General features: G+C 28.6%; 1 protein-coding gene across 2 annotated transcripts in view; it reads right to left on the minus strand.

Moving 5' to 3' along the window:
- The window catches only part of Ca-Ma2d (Ca[2+] channel Muscle-specific alpha2/delta subunit), a 138,274-nt gene that overhangs the window by 40,406 nt on the left and 73,158 nt on the right, over positions 1–24,710 (minus strand). For both annotated transcript variants that reach the window (XM_075360144.1, XM_075360143.1), the window contains 5 exons: positions 23,252–23,332; positions 14,177–14,251; positions 10,404–10,511; positions 7,016–7,090; positions 1,176–1,317 (listed from right to left, as the gene is read on the minus strand). In XM_075360144.1, coding sequence (XP_075216259.1) covers positions 1,176–1,317; positions 7,016–7,090; positions 10,404–10,511; positions 14,177–14,251; positions 23,252–23,332 — 481 coding nt within the window. The remainder of the gene's footprint in view (positions 1–1,175; positions 1,318–7,015; positions 7,091–10,403; positions 10,512–14,176; positions 14,252–23,251; positions 23,333–24,710) is intronic.

Consider the following 24,710-nt stretch of genomic DNA (forward strand, 5'->3'; position numbering starts at 1 on the left):
TTTGTTTCACAAAATTTAATGGACTGTGGTACGGTTCAAATTCAATTGTTCTGCAATCATTCTGACAGTTAATCGCTGGTCGTACCATACCAAGTTTCTGATTTACTCAACATTGTTGTCAATTTTTGACATTAACGGTCTTCCAGAGCATGGATTATCCGCAACTGATTCCCGGCCGTCTGAAAATGCTTTAAACTATCTAAAAACTTGGGATTGTGACATAGTGTCATCTCCACATTCCCTTTTCAATTTTGAAAAAGTTCAGGATTCTCAAAGAGTAACACAAAACTTGATTGAACAACATTGCTCATAATTAGTATCACTCATTTTTGTAATGCACAACAAAAACTCATTTCACGAAAAGTTTGTTTACATCTCACATGGCAACAATAAACTAAAAATATTAATACTTAATATAAATCAGCTGTTCATGTAACCATATGTTTACTAGTAACATTACAGTGTTGCCACTTTCGCTGCCACAAAAAATTAGTCTCATTACTTTATTTACAGACCTTGTATAATGGCCTATGTTAATATTGCATAAAATAGTTCAAATAAAAATTGAAAAAAAGCAAAATAAGTAGAGTAATTATAATATTTCAGAGCAGTAGCTTTGTGATTCCTTTACTACTTTTTTTAAATTTAATGATATTCAATAAAATGGAAAAATAAAAACTGTTAATAATAATTAATTTAAATAAAAATTACATATACACACTTTTAGTTAGTAAGTGATGCTGCATAGAAACTAAAACACCACCAAATATTGTGTTACAAGTAAAATTGGGTAAAAGAAGATTTTAAGGGCAAATGCCTACAGCAGGAACTAATGTTTACATAGCATTACTCCCTCTGACAGTAAGAATTGTAAAACAGGAAGTATGTTAAAAATGGAAATGAAAAGAAGTTATGAATGAAAGAAATTATAGACAGAATAAACTAAATACACGGGATATTTTTTCTCAAAATCAATAAATGAAAACTAAGATAAGTAAAAAAAATATACAGTGAAAGAGGTCCATAAAGATACATGAAAAGTAGTATAAAAAGGAAAACTTGTGGCTGATTCTGAAGGTGGGAAACATAAATTCAAGTCCCAGTTTGAAATTTATTTGGATGTAAGGAGTTAAAAAACATTCAAAATAGATTTGATTATTAAAATATCAACTGACCCATTTGAAATGTTTTCTTAATCTCATCACCAGCTTTAATCCAAAAGTTACCATATGAATGAGGAAGAACAAGACCCAAAGTAAATGGTGTATTTTCCAGAGGTGCATAATAGTAATGACGTATTTCAGAACCAACTCGTCTCTATAATTTTAAAGAAAATCAGATGTAATTTTCTTACAAACATAACTAACCATCTAAACACTTTATTAATAGTAAATTTAATTATATTTTACTGGAAGATTTTTTGGTGTATTTTGGTTACATGCTATGTTTTAATCATATCACATTATAATAGATCAAATAAAATAAATGTTTAAATAAAAAATAAATTTAATTATATCTATGAAAATGAAGACAACAGAGATTATTTAATAAAAGATACATCTTAAAAATATAAATAATGTAATGTTAGCATATTCTTAACGACACAGACAATCTTAAAAAGTAGTATTATAACAATAAGATGTATATGTTTTTGTCCATAAAGACTGACAATGGAAATTATTTAAAACTTCAGACTTTTGAAATGACAAAACAAACCAGATTTGACAAATACAATATTTTTATTAACTTCAAAAGTTTTCATTTTCTTTTGAGGCAATCTACAATGAATTATTATTCTCATTGTGCATAAACTAATGTTATTGCTGGCAGGTCTTTTGAGTTTGATATTATTGATGTCAGTTTGTTTGAGTTAAGCATGCTAACTCAGAATAACTATCATGAACAACTTCATTTGATAACAGTGTGAAAACAGCAGCAGCAATCGCTAAAAAAGTCACAAAAGCAATTATTGAAAACATTTTGAACTTACTGAAAAAATTATCTATTGAATTTGGTTCAATTTATTATTTAATGTACATGTGAAAGTAAAGAATTAAGTAAAACAAATTATTTTGCTATTTTGAATAAAATTTTAAGATTCAGAACCAATGCTGACTGTACCTCCCCATCCTTTGAAAACTAGTAACTGAAATTAAATGGCATCAATGACCCACATTCAAAAGTCATTGTACAAAATTTCTAAAAGACATTAATCAGTTATGAAGATATCAAGAACAATGATAACTGACAAAGAAAGGCAAAAAAAAAATAATTGGCTTACTAATATCCAAATATAATCTCTATGAAATTGCACAAATATAAATAGTGACATGTTAAAGTAATCTGACCTTGAGTTCAGACTTATAAAAAAAACAACAGGTTTTTGCTCTCACCCTTTTTGGTGGTTTAAATAAGATCAATCACCATAAGAATATATCTTAGCTACCTAAGAGGCATTAAACAATGTAAAAAATTTTATATATGCTTCAAGTAAAATTTTAGGATATTGGATTTATAAAGTTTTACTTCCCTACCCTCTTGGATGTTGTGACCAAAATTAAATGGTATCATTGCCATATATACAGAAATCATCATGCCAGATTTTATCCAAATTGTTAATCTAATCTGAAGATGGAAAGCAAAAAAACAGGTCAACATATGAACATGCATATGTTTGCATATGTATCCTTCAGAATGTTTCAATGCTAAAACTGTGCTTTTGATTTAGAGGGGTTCATGGAATGTCAAGATCTACAAAACCAACATACAAAGTTTGACCTGTTAGTATTTTTATGCTACACACTGTATAGCTGGGAAAATAAAAAGTTTAAAATTTTAAACAGAATATAGTTAAAAACTAAAATAAATTAATTACTATTGCATTTAATTAGTTTTAGATAAAATTATAAAATACAACATAATTTACGTAACATATATTATAATTTTAATATAAATAAGTAGACCAAAACCCTTTTATGAGTACAATTCATCACTAGATGTTACTTCTCCTTTATTTATGTTACAGTATGTACTGTAATGACCATTTATTACTTTTTTCAAAGCATCAATTATAAACATATCATTTAAAACATTTCAACAGCTTGTGTTCAAAATTCAATAAAAATGCTCACTCAGCAAAGAATAACCTAATTATAAAGCATGATATTTTATTATGATACTAGATACACTTACATTTCACATCTAATATAATTGAAGATGTTATTTCAAAAGATATTCAAGTCTTTTAAAAGTAAAATCATCAGGATTTAAATTTTAAATGAATCAGTTAAAGCAGTTAATCATCTTATCCTAAATTATATGGGATCTTAAATAATATCACTAATATTCATGATTACTTCTTTTCAAACCAATTTCAGGTACTAAAATGTAATTTCAACAAGTACTGGACAACAGAAAATGATACACTTGAGAGAGTTAAAAGAAAACCTTCAATTCTTTTAAAAATACTAATGCAGAAATATATAAACATCGAAAACAATATTTTTCAAGCATAAGTTCTTGAACTTATGTTCAAGTTTGGTCTAATTAATCGTTGCAATGAAATACTTGTGCTCAGAAGCCCATATAAATTAGATTTGATGTAAGATGCAGGGGAACCTTGCAGAGGTCAGCTGATATGTTACACATCTTTGAAACACTTTATTGAACTGTATAATATCTTAGTCGGTAAATACAGAACTAAGTTGTGGTGTTTCAGAACTATCACTAGTTAGAAAATTCTTAGCCCATTCATACACTTGCTATAGTGACACACAGACTGAATTTTCATTCATCAATGAATTTTGATGGGTTTTATCACTTCACTATTTTAATGACAATTTTAAAGGGAATGAAAATTTAATAATAGTTGGAGATTGGAATGCAAAAATTGGAAAAGGCAAGGAAGGAAATATAGTGGGTGAATAGAAGCTGGGCAAAAGGAATGATAGAGGGGACCTACTTATAGACTTTTGCACGAAGTATAATTTAGTAATTGCCAACACTCAGTTTAAAAATCATAATAGAAGAATACACACATGGAAAAAGCCAGGTGATACAGCAAGGTATCAGATAGATTGTATCATTGTTAAGCAAAGATTTATAAATCAACTCGTCAACTGCAAAGCTTACCCTCGAAAAGACATTAATAGCAACCATAATTTAGTGATAATGAAATGTAGACTGGGGTTTAAAATCCTGAAGAAAAGGTGTCAGATGAATCAGTAGAATTTAGAGAAGCTTGAGGAAGAGTAGATAAAGAAGATTTTTGAGGATGATATCGCAAGAGGTTTGAGTAAAAAAGATAAGGTTGAAAATGTAGAAGAAGAATGGGAAAATGTTAAAAAGGAAATCCTTAAATCAGCAGAAGCAAACTTAGGCGGAACAAAGAGAACTGGTAGAAAACCTTGGATTTCAGAGGATATATCACAGCTGATGGATAAACTAGAAAATATAAGAATGCTAGTGATGAAGAAAGTACAAGGAACTATCGACAATTAAAAAATACTGTAAATAGGAAGTGTGAACTAGCGAAAGAAGAGTGGATTAAAGAAAAGTGTTCAGAAATGGAAAGAGAACACAGAAGTGGAAAGAACATTGGTAAAATAGACGGAGCATACAGGAAAGTTAAGGAAAATTTTGGGGTACATAAATTAAAATCTAATAATGGGTTAAACAAAGATGGTATACCGATTTATAATACGAAAGGAAAATTCGATAGGTGGGTGGAATATATTGAAGAGTTATACAGAGGAAATGAATTAGAAAATGATGTTATAGAGGAAGAAGAAGTTGAAAAGGATGAAAGGAGAGAAACAATACTGAGATATGAATTTAAGAGAGCATTAAAAGATTTGAATGGCAGAAAGGCTCCTGGAATAAACAGAATACCTGCAGAATTACTGTGCAGTGCAGGTGAGGAAGCGATTAATAGATTATACAAACTGGTATGTGATATTTACAAAAAAGGGGAAGTTCCATCACACTTCAAAAAGAGTGTTATAGTCATGATTCCAAAGAAAGCAGGTGTTTGCGCTCATACTGTCGCTCAAGTAGTGGGGGTATGCATGCTGGCTAACTTGACCAGTCAGTCATTGCGCAATATCAGCCATGTACGCAATTCGCCCATCTAGCGGCATCATTAAAAATTTTATATCTTATTTGTTGTAATTTTTATGTAACTTATTTTCATTTCAACACAAGTCTCTTTATGAACATTTATAAATTCGTAATTTATTCTTTTTACAGTCTTCTCAATGTTTAAATAAATATGTTTCTTGTCTGAATTATCAACATTTATTTTTTTATTTATTTCACACATTTAGAATTTTGAACAATCCATAATTAGTCAAAGAGCAGGAGCAGATAAATGTGAAGAATACAGAACAATTAGCTTAAAGTCATGCATAAAAAATCTTAACTAAAATTCTGTACAGAAGAATTGAGAGGAGAGTGGAAGAAGTGTTAGCAGAAGATCAATTTGATTTCAGGAAAAGTATAGGGACAAGGGAAGCAATTTTAGTGCCCAGATTAATAGTAGAAGGAAGATTAAAGGAAAATGAACCAACATACTTGGCATTTATAGACCTAGAAAAGGCATTCAATAACGTAGACTGAAATAAAATGTTTAGCATTTTAAAAAAATTAGGGTTCAAATACAGAGATAAAACAATTGCTAACATTTACAGGAACCAAACAGCAACAGTAATAATTGAAGAACATAAGAAAGAAGCCATTAACAAAAAAGGGAGTCCGACAAGGATGTTCCCTATTCCTGTTACTTTTTAATCTTTTCATACAACTAGCAGTTAATGATGTTAAAGAACAATTTAGATCCGAAGTAACAGTACAAGGTGAAAAGAAAAAGATGCTACAATTTGCTGATGGTATAGTAATTATAGCTGAGAGTAAAAAAGATTTAGAAGAAACAATGAATGGCATGGATGAAATCCTACGCAAGAACCAACGCATGAAAATAAACAAGAACAAAACAAAAGTAATAAAATGTAGTAGAAATAATGAAGATGGACCACTGAATGTAAAAACAGAAGAGAAAATATTATGGGGGTAGAAAAATTTTGTTTGTTGATGAACGAAGCAGGAGCAATATAAAATGCCGAATAGCACTGTGAAACAAGCCTTCGGTCAGAAATATAATTTTTTTACATCAAAAATTAATTTAAACATCAGGAAAAGATTTTTGAAAGTATATGTTTGGAGCGTAGTTTTATATGGAAGTGAAACTTGTACGATCGGAGTACAAGAAGAAAAGATTAGAAGCAAAAGATTAGAAGCTTTTGAAATGTAGTACTACAGGAGAATATTAAAAATCAGATGGGTGGATAAAGTGACAAATGAAGAGGTCTTATGGCAAATTTGATGAAGTAAGCAGCATTTGGAAAAATACAGTTAAAAGAAGAGACAGACTTATAGGCCACATATTAAGGCATCCTGGAATAGTTGCTTTAAAATTGGAGGGACAGGTAGAAGGAAAAAATTGTACAGACAGGCAACATTTTTAATATTTAAAACGAATTGTTAGGGATGTAGGATGTAGGGGGTATATTGAAATGAAACGACTAGCATTAGATAGGGAATCTAGGAGAGCTGCATCAAACCAGTCAAACAACTGAAGACAAAAAAAAAAATTAATTACTGAATGCTATTCCTCTTTGGTACATATAGAAAATGGAAGAGCGTTTTTACATTAATACTGCACTATCACATTGTATTCTGACTTTGTGTTGCCTCTGGTTGATCACTTTTAAACTATCATTTCTAACTTATATAATACAAAAATAGTGAATTATGGAATTTTTAATGCAATTTTAAGATTTTCATTTGAATACCAAGTTAAATGTATTTTAATTTCTCTATTCAAAAAAAAAACATTGGCTCAACGTTGGCCTCAAATTACTATGAAGGTATTTCAGCACACATTTAGTTTAATTTACATAAACAGATAGATAAAATTTATTAATATTTATTTGACAAATTATTCAGATAGGCTACTTACAAAGTCATCATAGTGAAATTTCATGGTTAAATTCTTTGTTTTCCCTTCCTTATGTTCTATCATTTTTTCACGAAGCTGAGAAAGGAAAGAATATAAATATATTTAAGGTATCTTAAATCTCAACATAATGATAAATATTAATCTAAAAACTATTCGTTGAACAGCAAGATGAAATGTGATAATACCAAAATTAATGAATGTCTTGCTTGCATATTAATCAATTTTCTTCCAAAGGTCTTTTGCAGCTAAATCAGCGTCTTCCTAAATGGAGTATCAGAAATCTTGTTAATGATGCTTCACCTCAAAAACATTGAGATGTTCCTAAGAATGTAATCATATATTGTCTCTGTTGTATTTGTTCATTAATATGTAATTTTGTCAAATTTTGTGAATATGTAAGTTTCATAATGTTTAAGTGTGTTTATATTTATGGATGTGGGATCCTTGCTAAAAAAAAACTGTTTTTTTACAACTCAGCATAATAATTTGACTTATGAGAAAGGGCCTTTTAATTTAAGATTTCTAGATTTTCTAGAATGTCCATTTTCTTCCTTTAACATATTTGTGAATTAATTTCACTGATTCTTCCATTTTCATTGGGGTATGTCCTGCTTTTATTAAGTTTGTTGCATAATTAGAATCTTGTTTTTGATTTTTAAAAGATCTCATGTGTTTATTATATCTTGATTTTAATTTTCCTCCCATTTGTTTATTGTATGTTGTATTGCATTTACATCTTATTTTGGATATACCAATACTGCTGTATTATATTTTTCTTCTATGTTGCCATTAAACTTCTTTAGTGTATTATTTGTATTTATAGCCACTTTTATATTATATCCACTAAAGAATTGTTTAATGGGGTAAATTTCTTTCCCAGCAAATATTAATTTACTCCATTTAAAGGTTTCTTTATCGTTTGTTGCTTTAATTTAATTTAATTTATTTTTATAAATTTAGAAATAAATTAAATATAAAATAGAAATGGCTAAAAATACAAATAATACATTAAAAATGACTTTTAAGAGTAACATAGAAGAAAAATATATATTCAACAAAAATGGTATATGCAAAATAAAATGTAAATTCTATGCAACATACACTAGACAAACAGCAAGAAAATTAAAATTAAGATAATTTATAATGAATGCATGAGATCTTTTAAAAATCAAAAATAAGGTTCTAATCATTCAACACATTTAATAAAAAAAGGACATATCCTAATAAAAATGGAAGAATCAATGAAATTAATTAACAAATGTGTTAAAGGAAGAAGAATGAATATTTTAGAAAATCTATAAATCTTTAAATTAAAAAGTAACAATAAATGATCACAAATAGTCAGATCAACAATCACGCACATGTCCTTTTCAAAAACTTCATTTTATTCAAAACAGAAAATAGATAAATAAATTAAGAGATAAGTATAACCATTAGTAACAAATAAACAAGAAGAAGGCCAGATAATGAATGACATCAAATATAGGGAGGGATATTGACTAAACACTATACAAAGATTAACAGAAATTTAAAAGTATCAGTACAAAGAGTTTTGACAATGGAGTGGTTTTGAAAAATTTCAAAACGCGTCAAGTGATAAAGAATGAAACTGAGAAAGGTAAGCAGTGTTCAACATAGAAACTATAGTGATCTTAGTAGAAAACGTAATAGTAATTATTATCTTAATTACAACAATTAATATAGACTTTAATCACATTTATTCCTTATCTTATAATTTTTGTATTCTATATTTATAATTTTTCTTATAATGATGTTATCTATATAACATATTATTATATAAAATATATTATGTATATCAGAATAAGAGATTTATTTACTTATTTAAATTTTAGGTTATGTATGCTATGTGTAAATATCTTATGTATGATCTAGTTAGCTTTAGATCACACATAACATATTTACATATTTAGTCGATTGGTTCCAAAAGACCTTAGGAAGAAGATATTCCATTAATTTGAAAAATAGTTTAATATTTAATAATTTTAAACATAAATTTATTTTCACGATCTCTTAGAGGAGTGGTAGTATCTTCCCCTAACATCTCGGTGTCCCAATTTAAATCCCAGTCAGGCATAGCATTTTTCATATGCTACAAAAAATTCCATTTCCATATTTCCATGTATAAGCTTCTACGGTGAATTAATTCATCAAGTGAAAAAAAAAATACTGTTACTGAATCATTTAAACCCTATATGGGTCTAGAAAATTATTCCAGACATTATTTTATAGAAAAAAAACAATGATAATTTACATTAGATTTATCCAGCAACTAGTAATTGATACACATACTGTATAGTGCCTGTTGTACAATTGTTTCCAGCAGGCTGCAGTAACCCATCAAAAGCCATTGAGTACTTAGCAATACTCAACTTTATATATTGGAGTCAGCTTCATAAATATATAATTAATTGTTGACATTATATCCACTCTTTAAATATTTTCAGAAAGCGATATGTCCTGAAATTCTACAAGTGTTATGAGTCATTTATAAGAAGATGCAGATTATAAACTTTCCCAGGATCCAGTTTCCAGTGATTACTTACTTATAATACCATTATATACTGCATATATAATAAACAATGTTCAGTATTTGAATAGCTAACATAAAAACTAATGATGCTGAATTACATACTCAATTTTATTTTACGTATGTATTTCAAATACCATGAACATAAATAGCTACAGATGACCTGACATTTTTCACAAGTAACTTCTGAAAATGGTGAAATCCATTTTCAAGAATAAAAAATTTCATGCCAGGCTAACTAGGGAAAGGTGAAGCATAAAATGATTTCTCTCTGGCTTTCAGTGGAAAATCACTGAGTCAAATACATAGTCACATATTGCATGCCATGCCAAAATGCAAATATTACATATTTAGCCCTACGAATGCCACTTTCACTCATGAACATTTTACTCTCAAAGAAAGCAACTCTGGTACTTCTTATTACCTTCTTGTACCTTATGTGTTCTAGATGCATCACAGTCATAAGAAAGACAGTAAAAGCAACAAGTTAATTTATGTCTTTCTGACATGAAACAATGAATTAAATGTAATACAGCTTTAACTTTATTTTAACAGCACTTTAATTAACAAAAAGTAAAAGAAAAATTTCCTCTCTACCACTTTCTGAATTTCAAAATAGTAAGATAGACATAGTGTTAACTAGATAACTGAGAAGAGGCTGGAAAAAGAGAAAGAAATTTTATTCCTTAAAAATTAAATACAAAATTTAATGATTTAAACAATCTTAATACCACTGATTTTTCTACATAAAATATCATAATTTTAAATTTTTATAGAAAACTATCAACTTAAAACAAAAAATTGATTATTGTTATAATAGTTTAATGGAGAAAAAATTACCCGTAATATTTCTGGGCTTGGTTCACGAGGTTCTAAATTGTCATCATCCAGAAGCTCCACTTCAGTTAAATCAACACTGTTATAATTGTCTTTCAGATAACCTTTGTACTGCAAAAAATATTTAAATGTCAAATTTATGACAAAGGAAAGCTGTAGTAGAATTTTATTAAAAAAATACCAGTAATATAATTAATACATAAATAATGTATGATTTATAAGTGAAGTTTTTATGAGTATCACTGTTTTTATTTCATTTTAATCAAATCAAAGAATTCACCACCTTAAGTAGTAAATATAAAATTTTCTTACCTGTTAAATTTTTTTTGTTTTATTATTATTTTAAGTAAGAATAACACAGTATTGGAATGAGTACAATAATTCTACATCATATTATTCTTAAATAATTAACACACAAGTCATAAAATGTACATTTACAAGAGCTTTATCATTTTGTAATTGAATTATATTTATCAGTATAAATAGAACAGTCTGGCTTCTGCTATGTTAAAGAGAAGACACTGTTAATAATAAATGACAATTAGAATTCAATTTCACAAACTACTGTGAGAAAGTAATAGCATATACTTTTTTATATATCAAGTTATTTTTAATGCAAAAACAATTTTTAAATTCAGTATTGTAAGGGATGACTGAAATGCAATGCACAGTCTCTCATAACTCACAAATGAAAAGAAATAGTTATGACCTCAATGATTCATTAGAGCCAGTTTTTCTCTGCTTTCAATATACCTTACTAGGTTCATCATTCATAGTGAATACTCTTAACATCCCTCTTTAATTTCAAGAAGCAAAAATTGCAGCGTGCTAAATCTGATGATTATAGGTGATATCAAAATTCAACTTCACAACAGCCTTGGTGGTTGTATACGATATGTATGGCTAAGCATTATATTTTTAGACCTACTTCTTTGCTAACAAAATTAACAAATGATTTAAGCTTTATTTTTTTTTTATCAGCAATTATTCATTTATGAATTAGTTTTTATTTTACTTTTTCTGATAATAAATTTTTCAACATGTTGCCAGCAAAGAAGTAGGTACCTTTTTGGTTTTTGGTTTTTCATTTGTTTAACTGATGTTATAATTCTTGTTTACTGGCACATTTATTCAATGCTTCAGAAACTGAAAACTCATATTTTTAGACCTAATGCAATGGGTCAGTAACACTATCCCAATATTAAAAAAAATTTAATAATAACTTCAACACCAGGGAACCAATTTTATTTTATTTGTTCCAAATTACTTGTCATTCAAAGGGCCTTCCAATCAGGTCTCAGAAGCTACATCGTCTCATTTAAAAAAAATAAGTTTTCAAAGCTTGAAAATTTAGAAAACATTTAAGAGCGAAATTTTGTGTTGGTAATTTAAAAAATAATTTTCACAGTATTAATCCACAGATTATGATTATTTCAAATGGTTTAAGAAGTAATGTCAAGTAATTTTATAATTATTTTTGATGGACTGAAAATTAAAAAATTTACTACCCCAAATGATTTTCTGCAGCTACCAAGCAAAGGGGTGGGCAGATTTAAATTTTTTTTTTATCAAAATTCATTATTTCTGTCAGGTTGTCAATTAATGTAATGTTACCATTGCCATTTAAGATTTTTGAAATGGGGTAGATGTAGCAGAAAGGGTGGGTTCCAACCCCTTTGAAAATAATTTTAAAAAGGTTCCTCCCCAAGAACAATGTACATGCCTGCAAACAGAAATACGATGGGACTGATAGCTGTTGAATAATAAATATGGAACTATGTAAATGATCACTCAGTGTATATAAATATATAACAACCTACACTTAGTGTTACTCGCACTCATTTAAAACATTCCCAATCACCTGGCAAGTAAAAAAAAGTTCCACCAAAATGGCCTGTTCTTTTAAAAATATTTTTTTCTAGATATAAATATTATTCTGTCTAAACCTCAGCATGCCTCAAATATATTTTTTCGATATTTATGAAATACAATTTTGAAACAGCCTAGCAAAATTTTAAACCTGACTAAATATCTGGCTTTTTTATTTCATTAAATAGTAAATTTGAAGGTATTAAAATTTCAAAATGATTTAAGCATTTTTTGCAAATAAAATTTTGTAAAGTTAAAAATTAAGGTTGGTTAGGCCCCACTACCCTTCAGCCAGGTCTTCAATTTTGTATTCAGACATTACAAGAGAAGTGTTACATAAATTTCCACAGTGCTTCAAATACCTACCCTAAAATGTTTAACATCTCTCCTATTATACAATTACTCATAATCCAATGGTCAATATTAGTATAATTTAAAAATTATTATAATAGTTTATTAATAACTATTAATTTATGGATTTATGTAACTGTAATTCATGTATTTTACAAACACTGAAATCATTTTATTCTATCTTAATATTCATTGTCAGTGATTATGTTTATCTTTTCTTCTTTTTAACATGAAATTTGTATTAAAAAAACAATGTAAAAAAAACAAACATTGTGTGATAATAGAAATGGGCAGGGAGAATATTAATTAAATTGAAATATAAAGAACACTAATTACAATGATCTAATTAACACTAAAATACATAGACACAGTCACAGAAATACATTTAATTTTAAAGATACCTGCTCAGCAGTTGCAATATATTATTTATTAATAGAAATTATATAAAAGAGATGTAAAGTACCCATCTCTGAATCTTCAGCTTAAATTACATGGCCTTAAAATAATTTAAATTTTAAGGTTTTCAAAATGTTTATAATTGTATTTTTATTACAGGAAATTGAAACTAAATATTTCTTATCTGAATTATTTTTCTGTTTTGAAATACGAATGTTTACTTATATAAAATACACCAAAGCTCAGTTATTTAAAATTGTTGTAGAGTAAATTAAGTGCAACTCTAGTGTTCAATAAACTGTTATAGATTTCAGAAAAACAGTCGCCATTTCAGAAAAACTACATGGATGTGCCATTTTGAAATTTTGAAGATGAAGACTCCTTTATTTTTAGTATTATTTTTTTAAACAGAAAATGCCAGTTTAAATATGAAACCGAACTTTATTAAAATATATTAATCTGTTCTTGAGGTGATTTTTATTATCTTTTAAAACACATACACAGTAGGCAGAGGGTATTGGAAAAAGGTTTTCTGGACATAAATTTATAGGAGCTTTTTTAATATTTTTGTTATCTCTTTCAAAATTTTCAGAGAAATTCAAGGTAACCTGTTTTTAACCATTGAAACATATTTTACAAGCACACTAAATGTGCAAAGTTCCAACTACTTCATTCAGTTGTTTTTAAAATTTACTGATGAATAATAAATAACTACTTTTATTATTTCTCATACAATTATTAAAGAAAATGCACCAACTTATTAATGCACCAACTATTAGTGTGAAATTAAGAAGATTCTTGCATGAAAACTATTTCTTTTCCATTTTTGTTAATTTAAAATAAAATGTAAATAATTAATATAACTGATAAAAACAAATAATGTGAAAATACACAATAAATTATTTATTATTTTAGTAAATAATAAACATTTTTGATTAATAAATAATTAAGTACACTTAAAAAAAATGGAAAAACAGTATTAAAAAAGGAAAGATGTACTATATTAACAAATTAAAAAATAATGACAATTAGATCGGTCAATTTTTTTTAGTTTTAATTGGTCAGATGAATAAATTACAAAACCAGTCAACAGCATTTTATTATATTAAACATTTTAATTGATTTTTCTGCAGGAAAAATTAATTAAACAACCAACTTACAACTGGTCTTGAATCTGGATGAAGAAGTAAGTATCCATTATTTGTGATGACAAAAGCATAGCCATTAGCACCAATCTACAACAAAACATAATCTCAATAACAAAATATGGGTAATATTTTAGAAAAATCTTTACTTTTTACATCAAAGAATAAAAATACCTAAATACTACCTAAAAATTAACATAGTAAAAAATCTGTAAATTTTTACAACCAATTAAAATTACTTCCATCATCAAAAAATTCCACCACATATTGTTTCAGCTGATTTTTCTTAATTCAGATAATAAATGTATCAACAAAGATAAAAAAAAATGTCCTATCTTTTTTTATAATAGTCAAATTAAGTCTAAGGTTTAATAACACTTCATAAAGAAACATAATGCCACTCACTGACTTTACTTATTTCCTGCTGAATGTAATAATTATCACTGTGTAACAAAACAAAAATGAGTGTTAAAAATTTATGTTACACTTCCCTACTTTTTCCAAATCTGTATTAATGATTTTCATTATCTCATTAAATGGTCTTCAGTGCACATTTTTCTATGCAGTGAAAGATATTTGGTTTGTTGCTTAATAACCTATAGAATAAACCAAGAAAATATTATAGGTTCATATTACAAATACAAATAAAATTAACTGTGGTGTCTATGAAAAGTTAATAAAAGATTATATTCCAATGATTTCCAACAACAATTTTTACTTTCTATTGCTATAAATCTATTGCTGCTGGTGCAGCGTAGCTATAAAAGGAAAGTACAGTGGTCAGCCAAAATTTTGGGAATCAGGGTTTTTGCAAAGTTGATGTTTCATGACCTCCTTAGTCCAAAAAACACAAAAAAAGTTATAAAAATTTTCAGATATATATGTACATACATGTAGTGACCTGTACTTTGACTAATATCTCTGGAATGAGAACATAGTTTCTTCAAAAATGGCTTAAAAAATTTCCACATAATTTAATTGATTTCATTAAATTTTGCACAGAAATAAAAAAAACAGGGAGGAGAAGTTTTGGCCATTTTTAATTTCTGACTTTTTATATTGCGGTTGCAGAAAATTGAGCTTGTACAATGAAATGCTCATTAAGTTATTTAAAATCCAAATCCATTCATATTCAATATTATTTCTTAACAGTTTTTCCCTTGAAATCTTGAAACTCCATTGACCAAAAAAGTAAAGTTTTTGGCACAAGTATTTGGCTATTTGTTGGCTATAAACGAATGCATCACAAAGTTCTCCCAGGACTTTCATAACCTATGCTATTCAAGAAAATAATGGAAAAAGTTCACATAAACATTTGTCCTAAAATGCTTTGTTTGCAAGTTACAGCTAATGAAAGATTTTGTTCTGACTTCTCAGACCATGGTGAAATGAGGTCATACTGAAATTTCTAGGATCTTAATTAAGGAGCAAAATTATTGATTTCTTGTGTTCTTTGACTTAAAAAATCAAATAAAATAAGTCCCAGAACCGTATCTGCAGTAGTTTTTGAGAAATTTCGAATGAAAACCAATAAATTGGAGTAAAAAATCCTGTTTGTTAAGTTTGACATGCAATAACTTTGTTAAATAAGTAATAAATACAAAAAAACATTGTAGCGAATTTAATTCTGAACAAAACAGTGCAAGATAAGTTGAATAAAACAAAGAAAAGTTAGAAAATTCAATTTTTTTTAGAAACAGTACACGAGACCAAAAAGCATATGTACCAATTTATAATAAATGTTTAAAAATGAGCCTGCCATTTTCAAAGCATTTCTTGACAAACTTCTGTATTGCTTTTGTTGTTCTTTTTACTTCTTTGGGGCTGTCCTTAATTTGCTAAGCCACATCCAAATGCGGACAATTAATTTCTCACAAGAATGATTTTTATTTTGTAAACAATATTTTTCATCCATCCCCAGATATGAAAATCAAAAGGTGTTAGATCAGGCAATCTTGGTGGCCAGGAATGCTGAGCTCCATGACCAATCCATTTCTCAGGGAAAAGATGATTTAAGTGAGTGGGAATGGCACAAGAGAAGAGGGGAGGCACGCCATCGTGCTGGAAGTATACTTTGTCTCAGCACTAGGGGAACATCTTCAAATAGCTGTGCATTCTTCTTGAAGAAAGTGTAAGTAGACCTCGGCATTTGAACAATCCAAATAGCTGATTGTGAAGAAGGCCTTACCATACATAGAAGCTAAATCGGTGTTGAAAATGCCTTCGACCATTTCATGAGGATTTACTTCTGCTCATGTATGCTCACTGTGTAAGTTGTAAAGACCATCTTGAGCGAAATTTGCCTCATCGTAAACAAATATACTTGTAGTGGTGTCGATTTGTATTCCATCAGTTGCAGAACTGCAAGCGAAGCGGACTATCTCCTGGGTGTAGATATTGAACTGGCTGTTTAAGATATGAATAAAGCTTGTTTTGTTTGTGTCCTTCAAATTGAAAGTGAAACTCTGACCCACTTAGAAAGAAGTCATATATTGGTGCCTCGACTGCGCTGAACTGCAAAGATAATATTTTTATCAATAACAGTATTGTGTTGGACAGATCATTTATAGCTGTTACAAATACTAGGTAGTGAACCAATTTCCTGAAGATTGTGAAAAGTCACACTTGTTTTTGGATCTGGAATCCTGCGATTCGGAAAACATATTTCACATTCTACTGCAGCAGTTGTAGCATTACCATTACACACACCCATATTGTATACTATATCAATGTATTCCTCTGTTCTAAATAAGTACGACATTACTTCAATGGCAAACTAATCATGTTCATATTAAAATTCACACAAAACCTCTGCTAACAACAGCACAGTTCATAGTACCCGATAGAAAGATGCAACCCCTTTGTTTGACAACATGAATTTATTACAAAAAATATTAATGTTAATAAAATACTTATACAACAATATTCAAATTACCTTTAATAACTTTACAACAGAGGTTAAAAATGATTTCCTGTGATCCTGATACAGGTTTGTATAAGTTTCATAACATTTGCAGCCACTTTTCCTAATGTTTGAAATCTCACTTTCAATGTTAGCCTTCATTTTGTCATGTGTATGAGGATTGTTTTTAAAAACTACACTTTTTAAATACTCCCAAAGGAAAATTTCTGCTAGTGTAAAATCAGGGGATCTTGGAGATCACAGTCCTTTTGATATCAAATGGTGACCAAAAAATTTCCATAACATATCCAGTGATTCATTAGCAGTATGAATTAGACATGTTGAGTATCCTGCTGGAACCAACATCCTCATTTATGTAAATCTAAAATGGCAATAAACTGTTTGATTAAGTTGCGATAAACCACACCAGCAACAGATCTGTCAAAAAATAAAAGCCCCTACTACACAATGTCGGGAGATCGTACACCAAACACCAATTTTACATGCATGAAATAGTCATTCATGAAATGTAAGAGGATTTTCAGCGCGCCATATTCGGCAGTTTTGGCTGTTAATGTAGCCATCCAAGTGAAACCATGCCTAATCGCTGAAATAAATACGATCCAAAATTTCATTACCATTGTTGTCATCAAGAGAACGAAACCAACAACAATACTGTAAATGTTTTCCATGGTATACTTCTTTCAGTTCTTGAACGACACCAATACGATAAGCATGCAACTGTAATTTTTTAGTAGCCCTGAAAACTGTAGGGAGTGAAAGACCAGCCTCTGAAGATAACTTCACTCAAATGTTCTTTCACATCCTTCACAACTTCTACTGTTAACAGTGACAGTCGACCTGTGCTTTTCTGATCATATACACTCCCAAACTCACAAAATTTATTAACACAATATTGTCGACTTATTAGGAACTGAAGAATTGGGAAATTTTATCCGAAACTCATCTTTCACTTGTTCGTATGATTTATACGCACAATAAATCTCAATAATAAACACACATTCATCCTTGGAAAACAACACAGTTAACACAATAGAGACGAATTTATACTGGTATAGCACTAGTACATAAGGACATTTCAACTGATACAAGCTGTTAACCTTGAGTATAGAGTTGTCAACTCACATGTAGGGAGAAATAAAATTTACCTATGAGTAACTTCTACCTTCGTAATCTTAGGGTTGTATCATTTTTGAAACACCAGTTATTTAACGTACCTTACAGAATGATTTAAATACTAATACAGTGTTGTGTGTTGTTAATCAGCTGTTGTTTTTTCATTGCCAACTTTGAAATAATAATTTTTCAAATAATTTATTATATTTCTGTTATTAATAAAAAAAAGCATATTGTCTGTGTAATTTTTATTTTCTTATTTTTATTTTACAACTGTTGTGTAATTTTCAGTTTTTTAAATTTTTTAACAATAACACTGGTCAACATAAAATTTGGAACTGAAAAGGGAGTAAGTGTTCTATAGAGTATTTTATATGCTGAATGTGAATATGTATTTCTAAACAACTTATCACGTAATGTTCTTACGTTACAACCCTTAAATTTATTTTTTCCATCATTCGTGGAACAAACAATACAAATAAGTTAATATGTCTGTATGTTTGCTTATTTACATCTGATTTATATTGTGATGCATGTTGTAGACCTATATTTGATACATAACACTTTAATGATGTCATTTCATGTCAAGTAAGACATGTACAGACGTGTTAGTGAGTCAAGTAATGAGTAATTAAATGTGATGAAATTTTCTTCAGTATGAGTTCAGCTTTTGGTATGACTTACTGTGTTCTTTAGTTGTGGTAGTGGTTTTATCATACATGATGTTGATTTACTGATTCCAACTGGTCCAACTTCTTGGAAAGAAATTTTTGATTCCTCAGAAGGCTCAACCCATGAATCTTTAACTTCAATAGATATTAATTACATTCCAAAAGAATCAAATACTGAACCTCACCTAATCACACAAGCAGAACTGAGGACCCTAAGTCATGACTTGTATTTGTCAAAACAATATACAGAACACCTAGGTTCACATCTTAAAGAATGGAATTTATTAAACAAGGATAACAATATTTCAGTACACAGAAACTGAGACGAAAATTTACTGAAATACTTTAGAAGAGATGGTTTAATTTGTTCCTACCATGATGTTAGAGGGCTGATGTCTGAACTGGACATTGAATTTATTATGTATGATTGGAGTTTATTTACGGACTCATCAAAAAGAAGCTTAAAGGCAGTGTTGTTACATAACTTAAATAACTTTTCTTCTATATTGGTAGCACATGCTGTAGGAATGAAAGAAACATATGAAAATATGTCAAAAATTTTAAAAGCTATTGATGAACACTCACGGCAAATGATTGCTAACCTGAAAGTGATAAGGCTTCTTCTCGGTCTCCAGAGTGGCTTTACAAAATATATGTATTTCTTGTATTTGTGGGATATTTGGGCTACAGATAAACACTACACAGTTAAAGACTGATGAAAAAGAAATCAGTTTACCCCAGGAAAGGAAAACATCAGTAATCACCTTGTCAAAGCAGATCGTATGTATTATTTTACCACCTCTATAAATAAAACTAGGCCTGATGAACTTTGAAAAAGCATTAGATAAAGATGGAGACAGCTTTAATTATTTAGCTGAGGTATTTAAACAATTAAGCAAAGCCGACTTAAAAGAGGGTATATTCATCGGGCCACAGATAAGAATATTAATTTGTGAAAATATATTTGATAGCAAACTGAATCCAAAAGAACTAGCAGCATGGAAGTCATTCAAAGATGTCATTACTGATTTTCTTGGAAACAAAAAAGCTGAAAATCATGATCAACCTATAAATGAACTCTTAGTGAACTACAAAAATTTAGGCTGTAGAATGTCATTGAAAATTAATTTTTTACATTCTCATTTGGATTTTTCTCTTTAAACATTAGGAACTTCATTTGTTCATTAGGGACTTTTTCCCCTTTTTTTTGTTCCCTTTAAACTTGGATGACATCAGCAATAAACAAGGAGAAAGGTTTCACCAACATATTACAGATGGAACAACATTATCAAGGCTGATGGGATGAATCTATGATGAGTGACTACTGCTGGATGATAAAAAGATGATAAAAAAATTTAAGATAAACACAAATGTCTGCAAAATAAAGGTAGGAATTTCAATTGTAATTATTATTATTTTTGTATTCTATTATTTAAGACATTTCTCAATATTTTAAAATGGTCATAACTAAAAAAAAAGAAAATATATCTGACGGTGACAAAGAAAAACTGACTTCACTTTAAAACAAGATTCAGCATAAAAAATCATTCTAATTCACCTATTTTTATCTCAGCTCCAATTTTTTTTTGTTGACCTATGTAATTTTGAACAGTAAATTTGTTATTACAAATTTTTCATATCACCAAAAAAAATTTGGTTTTTGTTTACCTTACATAAAATTTTTTTCTAACAAATGTAGTAATGTACTCTTTCTAAATAAAATTCAAATTTTTCTGACTTTTCTTCATTTTATTCAATTTATCTTACACTATTTTGTTCAGAATTAAATTCTCTAAAAGTTAAGTTTCTTGTGCTTATTATCCATTTAACAAAGTTACTGTACGTCAAACATAAAAAAAATATCTCTTTTTATTGGTTTTCATCCTAAATTTCTCAAAAACTACTGCATATATGGTTCTGGGACTTATTTCATTCAATTTTTCAGGTAAAGAATGTACAAAATCACTAATTCTGCTTCTTAATTAAGAGTCTAAGAATTTCAGTACGACCTCATTTCACCAGGGTAGCAGAAATCAGAAAGAAATCTTTCATTAATCGTAACTTGCAAATGAAGCATTTTAGGACATATGTTATGTAAACTTTTTCCATTATTTTCACTAGTAAAGTAGGTTATGAAAGTCCTGGGAGAACTTCCTGATACACTGTGTATATTCCAACTTTGACCTGATTTTCAACCCCAAAAGACAAGGGGTATGATGGTACAATTTTTTTTTTCCTGATTAACACTACACCAAATATGCTGATTTATTGAAGTAAGTAATTATTTCAATAAATAAATAAACTTCTTTGGAGCTTAAAATTTAAGCTCCAAAGGACAAGGGTTGAAAGGGATTCCTCCCCATTTTATTTGTATTAATGTTGATGATGTGGGAAATTTAAAAGAAAAGATTAAACTTCTAACTTTTTCAAACTTCTAATTTTTTATCTGTTTTCCAGGTTGTGACTAATATTTAAAAATGTTGTATATGGTGACTGTCAAGAAGGGGAATCAAATGGGACTCAAATTTTTTGGCAGTTACTCTGAATACAATGTCATTTTGGTGATTAAAATATCACTTGGTCAGGAGGGTTAACTAGTACTCAAAATGTTTTACTAAGAATTTTGATATTTTCCCAATTGTACTTTTAAATCTGCATAATTTTTAAGTTAAAAATGTCATAAGATCAAGGGGGTGAAAATGGACTAAAACATTTTTGCTAACATTTTGATTTTTTCAAAATTATACTCTAAATAATGAATAATTAACTAATTCATATTTTAAAAACCCTATGGCATAATTAAAATAAAAATCTGATGTGGACACCACACAACTTCCTTGTACGCTTATTAAATTGCATATACACACATTTTTTAAAGTGAAAAGTACATAAAACTTTATTTTAATTATAACTACTGATATTTTTTCTATTTTTTATTTTTTTATTATTATATTATTTATCATAAAACGCTTTTACAATCAGACATTAATAATTATTAATAAATCAATATAATTAAATTAAAAAAAAAAAAAAAAAAGAAGGAGAGGAAGTGATTCGAACAGATGTTCCTTCCCTTGCAAGTTCCAAATATTTCATTATTAAAATTTTATTTGGCTCTAACTCTGGAACCAATGAAAATAAGTACCACTTATGATATATAATTGAAAAGCTCTCAATGAGAGCTTATTACTGCAATTAAGAAAAAGTCCAAAATCCAATTTTTTGGGGGATTTGGGGTTTTTTGGACACTTTTGGTCCAGTTGATTGCAATCAATAGGGAGAGGAGTGCACAACTAGATGTTACAATAGTCCTAAATCCAAAACATCCTACAGCTAATTTTTTAGAGTTCTGCGAGATACATACATACGTACGTATGTACAGATGTCATGCCGAAACTAGTTAAAATGGATTCAGGATGGTCAAAATGGATACTTCCATTGAAATCTAAAACTGAAATGTTTTGCAATCACAATACTTCCTTTACTTTGTACAAGGAAGTAAAAAATTTGTAAAGGACAAAGCCGAGAAAGTTACATTGCTTTATTTTTATTCAATAATTAATTACCTTTAAGTTGTTTATTCAATAATTACCTTAGAAACTTTTTTTTTTAATAGAATAAACAACTCATCACATGAAAATCATAAAATAAAATCTTAATATGTTAAATTCTTCTCTAAAAATAGGTGAAAACATAAATTTTCCATAAACTTGATGAATAATTGGGAAGCATTTCCTTATGTTACCTCATAAAAAAATTTTTTGTATGTCTAATTTTTTTTTAGAAACAATTAAATTCATTTATTACACGTTAATGCGTAAAATAACAAATACGGTAGTACATGAAATAAGTAATATAAGCACTGAATCAGACAACATATAAAAAATAAGCATTTCTTTATGAATCAAAATAATATAATTTGATATAAACTGCTAGAGTTTCTCAATGGCCAACCCTCACAGATCATAAGTCTTAAAATATATGGTAAATAAATCATTTTACATTAATGTATGAATTAAAACATTCATGTTATAAAACATAAAATTTACTCTATTTTTTTGACGTTTCTTCAGAATTTTTTAAATTGATCCTTCTTTTTTGCAAGTAGTTTTTTATTCAAAAGTATTTTAACAGAATTTTATAATAATGTTGTGACATTTTAATAAAAGCAGGTAGGGCTAAACTTATACTAAAATGTTTCCTTTATCTTTTAGTAAAATGGAATTGATTTAAGAAAATAAATAAGTACAAATAAATGACTGACTGATCTTATATTAAGTAAGACTTATAATAACATAACTAAGACAATAGCATTTTTAAAAAAAACTGTATTTGAATATTTTTACCTAGAGAAAATATAGTTACTAAAAACAAACTCACCTTGTATGGTAAGGTTAATCGTTCAATATCCCTGATGTTAACATCAGTTCCTGCGATGCCTAATAGGTCAGCACTTTTTGTCTGCAACAGATTCACTTTATTAAGGTACATTATTTTAGTTTCATGTAAGGTACGTTTTAAAAATTCTAGAATCTTACATATAAATGCAAACTTGTTTTAATGATGAATATTGGTTAAGCAAAATGGTTAATAATAAAAACTTGCTAATTGAACAAACAGACCTGTTATAATATTTAGCCATATTAACAATGGTTAAATAATTATAAGTGTTTCAGGGTTCAAGTAGAAATCAGATAAACAATATTGCTGAATTTCAAAAAAATATTACCACAGATCCAGAAAAGATTGGAAAATAACATCTAATCGGTCAAATGACAGATGATTTGGAAAACAATGACTTATCAAAAGTAAAATAAACAATAAATAATATATGTAGGCATATATTGTTCTCTTCATGACAGAGAATAGTATATTAACTTACTAATATTATCCTATTTTTTTAATTTCTTGATAGCTGTTAAATGTAATATCCAGGGTTGCTTTCTTAAAAGAAAATGATGTTTACACTCAATCCTTGAGGTGAAAAGAGTGAATATGTCACTTATACAGCCTTTACTTGGAGTAAATTTAACATACTGTTGTGCAGCAGTGCGATAGATTCAATGAAAAAGATAATAAATTTTTTCACAGGAAAGATTTTCATAAATATTCCTGGGTACAGCTTCTTTTTATGTAATTATAACTATTGCAGGCTAATTATTTCAGCCACTGTAGTAATGACATTGGTAGATATTATACAAACTGTGCCTCAGATCCAAGCATGACGATAATCTACCCTGTTCTTTCAAGACAATATCACTCATTTGAATTGATCATCAACTATTTCTACCCGCCTCCTTTCCTAATTTTTAATCTCTTCTTTTGTTGATAGTATCTTGGAAATTGGCTCAGCTGCTGCACTGATTCCATATCCATTCCCGCGCTGACCCTATTTAGTAGCTATTGAGAGGACTGTTTTTGTAAAGGGGCAGTAACTCTAGTTTTGGGTTACCATTATAAAAGTATTTTCAAAAAAATTGCTTCTAAACATTCACAGTAAGAAACAAAATGAAAAACATGAAATTTGGTGAAACATGAACTGGCCCAGTTAATATCAAAAGAAATCCTCTCAAGGTCAGGATGGTTAGTCATACAAATTCAGCACATTTATACTGCACTCATTGTACAATAATTTTCAACTGTAAATGAATCCTCTGAAAATTGATTCTTGAATGTATCTATGACAATATTCTTCATGCACAGTAATAATATGTATATTTGAAATAAATTTTGTCAACAATACTAAAAAAAAAACTTCAGATGTTACTAGTAAATAAGTGTAACTTACTAACCACTTGGAAAAGAATTTATCTTGTACCATATTAAACCTTGCTCTTTT

Source organism: Lycorma delicatula, chromosome 3 (genome assembly GCF_047948215.1).
Source record: "Lycorma delicatula isolate Av1 chromosome 3, ASM4794821v1, whole genome shotgun sequence".
NCBI classification, from domain to species: Eukaryota; Metazoa; Arthropoda; class Insecta; order Hemiptera; family Fulgoridae; genus Lycorma; species Lycorma delicatula.